At 36.5% G+C, this 11,467-nt stretch overlaps 1 protein-coding gene across 3 annotated transcripts in view; it reads left to right on the forward strand.

The window, feature by feature from the left end:
• Positions 1-11,240, forward strand: part of PKN2 (protein kinase N2) — a 54,498-nt gene extending 43,258 nt beyond the window's left edge. For all 3 annotated transcript variants that reach the window (XM_084291389.1, XM_084291390.1, XM_084291391.1), the window contains 14 exons: positions 200-343; positions 481-556; positions 859-1,033; positions 1,246-1,375; positions 1,797-1,933; positions 2,031-2,106; positions 2,190-2,281; positions 3,271-3,447; positions 4,095-4,157; positions 4,244-4,320; positions 5,618-5,760; positions 7,030-7,137; positions 8,695-8,775; positions 8,856-11,240. In XM_084291389.1, the coding sequence (XP_084147515.1) occupies positions 200-343; positions 481-556; positions 859-1,033; positions 1,246-1,375; positions 1,797-1,933; positions 2,031-2,106; positions 2,190-2,281; positions 3,271-3,447; positions 4,095-4,157; positions 4,244-4,320; positions 5,618-5,760; positions 7,030-7,137; positions 8,695-8,775; positions 8,856-9,059 (1,683 nt within the window). In that variant the 3' untranslated portion in view covers positions 9,060-11,240. The remainder of the gene's footprint in view (positions 1-199; positions 344-480; positions 557-858; positions 1,034-1,245; positions 1,376-1,796; positions 1,934-2,030; positions 2,107-2,189; positions 2,282-3,270; positions 3,448-4,094; positions 4,158-4,243; positions 4,321-5,617; positions 5,761-7,029; positions 7,138-8,694; positions 8,776-8,855) is intronic.
• Positions 11,241-11,467: the final 227 nt, after the last annotated feature.

An 11,467-nucleotide genomic window follows, 5' to 3' on the forward strand; every position in this document is an offset into this window, starting at 1 on the left:
TTTGTAAACTGGATATCACATTTGAACTGAAGCAAAGTACAGAGCAAACTCTCACAGTTAGTTAGCCTTGACACTTTTTTTTTCAAAGTAAAAACTCTGCATCTTGATCCTTGAGGTACTAGATCTTATGACTGCGGAGAGGTAACTATAGCAGAACAATTACTAATAAGTAATTTCCTGTGTGTGTTTACTGTCATAGTCACGTGAACTGGAAATCTCAGTTTATTGGCGTGACTGGAGATCTCTGTGTGCAGTGAAGTTTCTGAGGTTGGAAGACTTTCTAGATAACCAACGACATGGCATGTGTCTCTATCTCGAACCCCAGGGCACTCTGTTTGCAGAGGTAAGAACATTTCATTGAAACACTTGGGCATACGTGCAGCTATTATCTTGCAAAATAATGCAAGCATTTTTCTTAAACATTTAAGAACATGTTTTGTTCTAAAACTTAAATTATGATGTGCATTATTTGAACTGCAGGTTACATTTTTTAATCCAGTTATTGAAAGAAGACCGAAACTCCAGAGGCAGAAGAAAATTTTTTCAAAACAGCAAGGTAATTGTTTAATATAAATATATAAAGATTTTTTTTTTTTTAGGGAGACTTAATGTTTGTCTGTGAATAAAATGGCTGATAATCAAGTATTTCGTATTGCACTTAGAAATGTTTTGGTTTAGAATTCCTTATTATGCATTAGCATTTAATACTGAATAATTAGGAATTGCTAAGGAATATGACATTCAGTTGGTTCTTCATAAACTATAAACTAATGAATATGAATTTTTGTTTTTAATTATAGCTTTTCGTAATAAGTAAGGAAATTACTTGCACTCTTTCTTTTTTCACAATATCCACAGGCAAAACATTTCTCAGAGCTCCTCAAATGAATATTAATATAGCCACTTGGGGAAGGCTGGTGAGAAGAGCTATTCCTACAGTAAATCACTCTGGCACCTTCAGCCCTCAAGCACCAGTGCCTGCTACAGTGCCAGTGGTTGATGTACGCATTCCTGAACTAGCACTGCCAGCCAGGTAGGCATATCTGCCTTTTTAAAGTACTTTTATGAGTAAGAGTAATGGTGAAATGTTTACACACTGATGTATACATTTTAAAATCCATTTTATAGACATACACACACAGGATGTTCTCTAGGAGAAATACAAGTAACATGTTTTTAAGTTGGTTTTCATATTACTAAAACTTTCCTTGCTGTATAGTGAGGAGTTATTTATTTTCTTGCCAGTGACTCTCCTGTAGCTAAATTGGACTTCGAACTTGAGCCCGAGCCCCCACCTGCTCCACCCCGTGCATCTTCCCTTGGTGAAATATGTGAATCTTCCTCTGAGATGAAGGCTCCTGATATGTCAGCTCAGGTAAGTCGATTTAAGAATTTGGGACTATTTAGTTTAACAAAGTTGTAATATTGGTATCTTTATGATGGACTTTTTCCTGTGCACTTCAGTGTTATGCTCCCTGTTGAGAGAATTCTGTATGTGCAAGTTATGGATGCCCTGATTACTTGTTTCCATGGTTGGTATGTTTAACTTTCCGCGCCATTTTTTCCATCGGGAAAAAAAAAAATAAAACCGCTTTTTCCCTGAATACTCTGATGGATTTTATATTAACAAAGGGCAGAATAATTGGAGGAACAGGTTTCATCGTCCTGTGAAAACCTTGTTTACCTATATCATCTTGCGGTATAATGTTTTAGCTTAGATGATTCTTGAGTTAAGAATTTCTTTATCTGTTTACTTTAGTAATCTTTTAAATTTTCAGACTTATTTTTCTTTCCAGGATGAAGTAACAGCTTTTGATTTTGAAAATGGCAGAAATAGTATCGTTCCAAAACTCCAGCCTGAAATAATCTGTGAGCCTGATGTTCCACATTCAGACATAAAATACAGCAACGTCCGAGAGCCTGAAGATAGAAGGTAAAAATACAATATTTTTAGTGTTGATTATGAACTTTTTTTAAAGTTAACAAACTAGAAGACTTTTTTTTTAATGCTTATTTATTTATTTATACAGAACACAACAACGGTTTCAGTTCAGTCTGAAGGATTTCAGGTGTTGTGCTGTACTGGGTAGAGGACATTTTGGAAAGGTAAATGTCAAAAGGCTATATCAAATGTCAAGATTATATCAAAAACTAGATATAAGACTTAAATCACTTATCTTCTGTTTTAGGTGCTGCTGGCAGAGTACAAAAACACAAATGAGATGTTTGCTATTAAAGCCTTAAAGAAAGGAGATATTGTCGCTCGTGATGAAGTAGACAGGTCAGTTTGTAAAATTTAATACGTGGATTACCTGAATCAATTGCTTTCTTTCTGCATGCAACACAAGTATAAACCCTACCATACGGTAGTTAAATTCCATGACAGAGCAAAACAAGTCATCTTCCTGCATAGTTCGCTGTTACAGACCCTTAGCCCTTGTTCTGGGGCAAGTAGTGTTGGTTACTTTAGTGCCCCTCTTACCGTGCCTGTATTTTTAATTTTTTCATCCATTCAGATTCTCTTGTAATCATTACTTCTAATTACTTGTTTTATAGACTTCCATCACATTCCAGGAGGACAGTGACTATGTTTTCTTTGCTGGCAGAAACATATGATGGTATTTCTCAACCTGTAACATACTGTCATACTCTGTCCATCATATTTTGCCTTAAGTCCCATGTATACTCCACTATTATGTTTTTAATCTCTTTGCCCAAGAACTACAATCCTTCTGTCTGGAAGTGAAATGGCAGTTAGAAAACGGTCTAGGTTCATTGCAAGTAGATGCTTTTACAACTGTTTAATAATCACTGTTTTAATTTGAATTGTAGGAAGACAGATAACAGTATTAAGAATAAGCTACAAATTAACCAATTGGCTTACAGAGAAATAATCAGGAATGATTTTATTATTGATTATTGAATGATTATTACAGATATCTGTAATATCATTGCTTTTTTTGGACTATATATTATATATACACAATTAAAATAAATGGATTAATACTAATGCCACACAACATTGATGCATACTGATTTGGAAGGAAAACTAGCAGGATTTAGTCTTTGTGGAACACTGGGTTGCCTATTTCATTTGTGAAAGACAAATGCAACTTCTTGAGTATCCTAGCATCAACTTACTATGTGTGGAAATATTAAGAGTTCTCTCCTAAAAGGGAAAATATTCTTATCTTTGAGGAATAGAGGAAAAAGCATAAGATATGTGGTTTGGGATTCAGCTTTAAATTTTACTGATTTTTCTGTTTGCAGCTTGATGTGTGAAAAGCGAATATTTGAAACTGTGAATAGTGTAAGGCATCCCTTCCTGGTGAACCTTTTTGCTTGTTTCCAAACCAAAGACCACGTTTGCTTTGTAATGGAATATGCTGCTGGTGGGGATCTGATGATGCACATTCATACTGATGTCTTCTCTGAACCAAGAGCAGTGTGAGTATTCCATTTTTGTGGAATTAATGGAAGGGCATTTTCTTCTGTTTCATCGAACAAGAACTGAAATATGCATCACCACGCGCCTCTGTGTTATGTCACTTCAGAAAATACTGTTCAGTTCTTAAAAAGGGCAAAGATTCTAACTGATTTTATTATAAAAATACATATGCAGGTTTAATGTTCATGAAGCTAAGTTGAATGCAAAAATGGTATGTAATTAATGTTTATAATACTTTTTTTGGCAAAGATTATATTAAAAACTTAAAACAATAATTAAAATAACAGGCAAAAAAAGTGAGACAAATTAAAAATTCTTCAGTGGCATGGCAATGAACACTACAGGAAAACTTACCTTCCAACTTGAAAGCTGCAAGTTTAAATATTTTCAACATTTGACTTCAGAACCCTGACCCTCTATAAAGCTAATGTAATGGGTAGTATTAGTGGTGGGGGACAGGTAAATCAGATGATCTTGAAGGTCTTTTCCAACCTTAATGATTCTATGATTCTATGATTCTAAGCTGTAGCTGAAAAGGCAAAACATATAATCTTCAGAGGATGGCTAATAAAAGATAAATTATGATGACCTTCACATTCTGAAAAACAGGACTAGAATCCATTAAAACTTTAAACTTTTTCAACAGATTCTATGCTGCATGTGTTGTTCTTGGACTTCAGTATTTACACGAGCACAAAATAGTATATAGGTAAGTAGTGATTGATGCATTTCTAACAGATGAGTTTCAGCTATTCAGAATAGTACTAAAAAATTCTTTCTTGAATGTTCATTTAGAGATCTGAAGTTGGATAACTTATTGCTGGACACAGAAGGCTTTGTGAAAATTGCTGACTTTGGTCTTTGCAAAGAAGGTAATGGCTCTTAAATTTCTTTCTTTATTCCTGGGAAAGTTCTGTCATCTTACTTGCTGTTGACTGTTCTGTGAGATTTGTGAACTGCCAAATGTATACAGAAGGAAAAATACATCACCTGATTGTACACAGGGGGAGATGGAAGGAAGTTCCTTAGTAGGAAAATACCAAGAACATCGGAGCATAGCTTTTTTTTTATCTCAGTTGTGACAAACACCTATTCTGACTCTTAAATAATTTTCTTCATTCTAAAGCTAAGTTGACAATGAAATCAAACCACACCTCAACTTTTACAGTGGTTTGTTTTTCTTTACTCTCAAATAGTTGCATATAAGTATACAGAAATGACAGGCTAAATATACTATAGCTAAAAATGAGAAATTTACTCCAAAAGGGAAGCTTAGATGCTAGAAAGTAACTCTCAAGCATCCAGCTACTGGCAACTACCTTTCAAATATGACAAAATAAAGTATTTTTCTGCATTGAGGAAAGTGCCTTTGTCAAACCCCATCGGAGGATATGGGGAGGGAAGATCTGACAAGGTATACTTCCTTCTCCAGTTTGTATAGCCTGTCTCCCAAATGTTCCTCTTTCAGTTAGCCTAAGAGGGAGAGGAATTTTGTAAATTTGGTTGGTGGTCAAACATGATTATTGCTTTTAATATCGTAGGGCAAGCTGTATGAGTTCAGCTACAAACTCCATAAATGATGAAAGGAGATGAGGACCAAGAAAGCTCTTTAGTTTACTGACTGCTGCTATAACTGGTTATCTTAAGCTCTCCGTAGCATTTCCACTCACACAGTGGCACATCAGTGCTTGTGCTGCTGTTTCTAACTGTGCCTCTCTTGCACAGGGCTCATTTTGCTCAAGGTTGTTTCACTGCACTCCCTGTTTTACTTTACTATGTGTAGCCTTGCCATTGCAGAAGGATCTGCAGTAGGCATGTTTGACTGAACTAGGGTACCACATTTTCCTGTACAAGCTAATAAAAACATAGCATAAAATCGTTTGTATCTTTCCCAACAAAGATAACTGGGTGACAAAACTGTAATTGGAAGCTTGATTTGGCTCATTGTATAGGGATAGAAAAGCTTATACTGAAGTACACTTGGAACAAGGGCATGAGAGAGTTGGGGGAAATGTTTTATTTGCCTCGTTTAGAGTGAGGTAACTGAGACAGACCATGGAACCTCAGTATTACTTTGGTGAAGTTGTGTTAGAGGTTTTACTTGCTGAAGGAATAGTTTGTGGACTTGCAGAAAATACTGCTTGCTTTTCATTAATTGTAACCTTTCAGGAATGGGATTTGGAGACAGAACAAGCACATTCTGTGGCACACCAGAATTTCTTGCTCCAGAAGTGCTGACAGAAACTTCCTATACAAGAGCTGTAGACTGGTGGGGTCTTGGTGTACTTATCTATGAGATGCTAGTGGGTGAGGTAAGTTCTAGTAGAGATACAACACAGTCATAAGACAAATATATGTTTAAAATGTTACAAAACTATCATCCTGTCAACATCTAATATGCCCCTATATGCCATAATTATATCAGTATACAGTATGTGTAGGCATACCTAGTTTTATCATGAACATTCTAGTTTCATTAAGTAGGAATAAATTCTGAGCAGCTCTTTATCTGATACTAGCTACTATAATGCTATAGAAATCGATCAGTCATGTCAGGGGCTGGAGTTACCAGCTGCTGTGGAAGTGGATTAGTCATAGTTGGTCTAAGACTTGATCTCTAGATTTTTTTGTTTTGCTTTTAATTACATCATTACACCTTAAAATCATATGATGGTAATAGTATATTAATGCCAGTGACTCTAAACAAGAAAACAGCACATCTGGATGGGGGAGCTCAGTTTCTTGCATGCAGGGCACAGCAATCCTAACTTTGATTTCAGTTTCCTTGTCTGTTATTGGCAAATTTGGATGCGCACAGTTTATAGCAGGCTTCTGCTTTTAAATGTTCTAGGGAAGAAAACCAACTCCTTAACTTGTGCAGCTTGAATGCACATAAACCTTAATTCATAGAACTGGATAGTCATGAAAGACTATGCTGAATGCAAAGTTACTTATGATTAGAATTGCACATGCACTAAAACAGAATGCCCCTGTTCCGTGTAAATGAGATGATAAATAACTACTCAGTTGTTCACTGCTACTGCGTACATAACCTGGCCTCCTGGTATCATGGAGTTATCTCCATGTTATCTCCATTTTTGTCTTTGATGATAACCAATACGTTAACTCTTTTCAGGTCTGGGGGGGGGAGAGGGAGAAAAAGAGTGTGTGCTGCATCTTTCAAGCCACCTTATAGTAGTTTCTGTTCTTAAGCTATAACGTGCTAGAGGTATTACAAAAATAAAGTCTTCCACATGTTACTCATCTCACAGAAGAGCTAATAGAGGCCTTCCATATTTCCTGTGTATCTTGTGTCAGAGTTCAAAAAATATACTACTTTTAGGTTTTACTACTTTTACAAGCACACTTTAAAGCATAGTCCTTTGATTAAAAAAAAGAAGGGGTGAGGATAATGACTTTGCTCTCTTCCTTATGGAAAAGGACTGTATATTTCTGGGACAAAGGAAAGTTTAATTTTAGGGAGTCTAACTCCAAGTTGTCATCTGAATATCTTGTTTTAAATTGTAAACGATTTTTAAGCCTGTTTAATAGTTTTGTGGTTTTTATTACTTACGTTATAGTCTCCTTTCCCTGGAGATGATGAAGAAGAGGTGTTTGACAGTATTGTAAATGATGAAGTAAGATATCCACGCTTTCTGTCCACAGAAGCCATCTCTATAATGAGACGGGTAAGAAAGTAATAAAATATATTACACTATTCCCCTCTTACGCTGTTTTGTCTTCTACCTTAAGAAAATCAATCGCTTTTATGAAGAACAAAGTACTCTTAAGAACCTATATGCAACAATCTTTGCTACAATTAAGTTTCAGACTTGCTTCATTTATGCTGTGCCATGCTGCCTATCACCAATTTTTTTTTTGCCTTAAATGTAATCTCAGTGCCATTTCACTTGATTATTCAGGAACAAGTTTTTCTTTTTGAAATGTGAAACACTAAGATCAATTTTCTCCCTGAACTAAGTTTCAACGTCATCTCTAACTAGAGAAGTTCCAGTTTCATTTTCTAGCAGAATACTGCTGCATTGACCTGCTTGGTAGATTAATGTAGTCACATGAACATTTTAATTCAAAGACTTTAGAACTCTTTTTGGTTTCATTCCAACTAGGGTAGGGAACTTTATACACGTGGCATCTACAGCTCTGTTCTTGGCAAAGAAAGGCTGATTTTGATTTTTATTAGTGCTATTCCTTATTGTAATGTCTCTACTAGCTTCAGACATCATCTTTAAATGTCTCAGAGGCTTATCTCAGTTAATGGAAAGGCATTTCCTGGGGAGGGTTCCAAGTCTTGGGAAGCAGTCTTTTTGCTTAAGTTCAGCAACATGAAACAGCATGAAAGTTAAAGCATGTCACAGTAACTACTGTTACTTACTATTTAAGTTAGAGCATAAATACAGTTCAAAATGCATGCTTCCTTTCAGATTGTTTTTCTAGAGTAAGGAAAAAGAATACAGCTTTAAGGCAGTACTGGAAAAAGGTAGTTTTATCGTGAAGTGCCTCTATCTATATTAGCAGGTGGAGAGCATACTGCTATACTGCACCCAGAATGTGCACAAAGGGAACTTTGCATTTATAGTTTGCTAGTTTTATCTCTGTGTACTGTTTCCATCTGAGCCAATCCTATACTCTCAAATAGTGGGCTTTCATGGGGCCCTTCGTCTACAATTTCATGTTACTTTGATTCCATTGTAGAAAAAGTCTGCAGTGACAAGGTAGCCTCAACTAGAGGCTACCCAGAAAACTGTTGTATTTGGGTGTATAAAGCAGTATCCACCCCTCCCCTGGTAAATCAACTGCTGTGAAATAGCTGAACACAGCAGACAACAGCCTAGTCTCTCTTGAGCCAACCAAGCTGAAATACCAGCTTATATAGATTCTCTGTCCTCTCCAGCAGAAATCACACTTAATCTCTCTGTGCTGAATGCGAGCCCCACAGATTACTGCAGGTACTAAGATGCAGTGCATATTTGCAGAGTAAGACAGGTGAGTCTGTTCAGTACACATTCAGAGCTAGGCTGCTTGTGGAATCTTGCTGTGATCCAGGTGTCTCTAAAAGAATACTGCTGTCTCTGTCTACAGCTTTGTTCTTACCTTTCTTTTAAGGACTAAGAGTTTTTCATTGGTCAGGCAGTATGAACAGCACTGTCCATCCAGTCTTAGTGTTGACTCTTACATGGTAGCATTACCCATGAATTTTCACACTAAAATACCACTTATTTTGTCAGCTGCTACGAAGAAATCCAGAGCGGCGTCTTGGAGCTGGAGAGAAAGATGCTGAGGATGTGAAAAAGCATCACTTCTTCCGGGTAAGTCCAAGTTAGTGTTATTTCTGATGACATTAATGAGTAGAGATGGGAAACTAAACATCAGTTGGATTATTTTACAGCTAATAGATTGGAATGCTTTACTGGCCAAGAAAGTGAAACCTCCTTTTGTACCTACCATTAGAGGACGAGAAGATGTTAGTAATTTCGATGATGAATTTACCTCTGAAGCACCTATCCTCACTCCACCTCGGGAACCAAGGATACTTTCAGAAGAAGAGCAGGAGATGTTCAGAGATTTTGATTACATTGCTGATTGGTGTTAACTTCTAGACACTGTGAAATCCTAGCTGACTGGCTCACAAGAATGCCTCTCTCAGAAGAATACCAACCCTTCAATTGCTCTCTGTGCCACCTGTAGCTTTTTTTTTTTTTTAAATCACATGAAGACCCTTTTAAGTACTGTTTTAACACTCTTGTGAAGAGTGGCCTCTTTGTATATTGTTTTTTATCTGAGCACTGGAAAGCAGTTCTATGGAGTTCTTAAGCTGAGTGGGTGAATCCAGGCTGTATTGAGCTTCCCACACATGGGCACACTTGGATCTGTACTTTCTCTCACTCTTCTACGGCAGATTACATTGTTTTTTTAAGTATCTGCCTGAAGTGGGAAAAGCAGACTTTGAGCTAGGTAATCACTTAACTCTACTCAGCCACATTGAAATAGAAGTTTGGGATACTGATGACACTCTCACAGAACATGGTTCTATCTGGAGAAGGCAAACGATTTCAGTTAAATATTATCTTGTGCAGTCTATAAAACTACACATTTCTATGTACACCTTCCTCTTGTGTTCTTAAAATAACGGTATTGAGAACAGCTATGCCTTGTTTTATAAATTTTCTATGGTATTTATTAGGAAAAATGTTAAATGCCTTGCCTCTGAGATAACAACAGTGTAAGTGCTTCCACTGAAAAGAAAAATTGAGGAAAGACCCAGGAAGTTTACCAAAGCCACTTGCCAAACAGTTTTGCCTTCAAGCTTTTTAAGCATGGCTTAAAACCCTGGTTGAAATGAAGAATGTAACAAGGACGTTGCTCAGTCTAACCACAAAGAGCAAAGCATATGCATTTCCCAAGCCCATCCACTTCTATACTCAAACTTAGGCCTTTTCCACTCCTGGAGTGGACAGATAAGTTAACCATTCTGTATTTAACCACCTAAATCATCCTGTATCTGCTGTACAAATCATATCACCTTTAGAAAACATAAGGATTTTCAATGTATACATGCTGTGAACATGTATATTTGGAAGTTGTAATGTATTCTTATGTCCAGGCAAGTAATTTAATTATACCACTTCATTAATTTTGCACAGTGGCCATTTGAACAACATAGAACTCGAGTGAAAAAAACGCTCATATACCTTTAGGCCACTGAACTCCAGAACTTAGATTGGCAGTTACCAAGGGTAAAAGCAATATGTTGTAACAGAATGTATAAATATTTTTGATAAAAACTGTATATTTTATAAACTTCCTAACACTAAAGCTGTACCTCAAAAGTTGGAAAACAGTTTAGACCAGACACTGTGTGTACTTGGAAACCAAGACCTGTTTTTGGCACCTGGTGTTCCGCAGGCAACCATGAATTGTTAGAAAATAAATTTTCATGATGTCCTTAGCTCTCACACCATTCAGAGTTTGTGTATTCAATCTCACAGGTGCATCCTAGCCTGGAGTTTGCTGTTGGTGGGCTAAGACAGTGAGAATGAGCACTCAAATGAATTCAAAATCCCTAATTCTGTTCATTCAAAGAAAAAATGGAAACCACTTGAGCGTGCAACACTAAGGTGGTTGTTTAAAATTCTGATGCTGGACAGACCTGCAGGGTCAGGCAGAAGAAAGGCTTAAGAAAAAAGGGGTAGTGGTTCTAAATCAGGCTTGCCCCACCCTAGAAAGCAGGAAGGCACCTTCACCAGCTCTACAAATCATGTCAGGAAGAAGGAATGAACTTTTCAGCATTACTTCTTTCCAAATTACAATAAATAAGAAACAAATTGTGTTCCTATATCAAGTGGAAACTAAATGCTAAATACTTTTGAGGTACAGTCAGCTTACCCCTTTTTGGTTCCCAAGTATACATATGAGCATCTAACGGGGTGCTTAACGCTTATGAAAGTATCCTGAAAAATACCTTTTTTTGTAACTACATCTTGTACAGAAATCTTTTTTTTTTTTTAAATCTAAGTAAATCACTAAAAAAAAAAAATTAGATGGCAGGGTATGTTCACCCAGTTAAGCTGAAAGAAAGCACTAATTTTATCTCTGTAGTTTTTTAAATATTTTTAGGCAGATTAAGATTTTAAACCCTAGATTGTAAATATATTTTGCTATACTTTATCTGTATGTGGCTGCTCAAGCACTTTGTAAGGAAATTAGGATATTTTAGAATGGTACACTATGCATTAAAATGAAATGTGCCTTTAACAACGTCATTTTAAGTGTTTTGCAGTCATTAATATCACAAATTAAAGTTTTAAATAGAGTAATTTGTAAATTGTGTCCCAAACATGATTTTGCTCTTTCTTGAAGTGACAAGTCCTGTTTTTTTTCTACAGGTAACTTCAGAAAAGAACTTGCACTCAGGAAGGGACTTACAGAAAACCAGTCTCCTAGGGCTAGTTCAGTGTCCTCTGGCCCCCCCCCCTACACTTCTGCCCCTGTTTTTTTTTT

The sequence above is a fragment of the Netta rufina genome (genome assembly GCF_964035555.1).
Source record: "Netta rufina genome assembly, chromosome: 8".
NCBI classification, from domain to species: domain Eukaryota; kingdom Metazoa; phylum Chordata; class Aves; order Anseriformes; family Anatidae; genus Netta; species Netta rufina.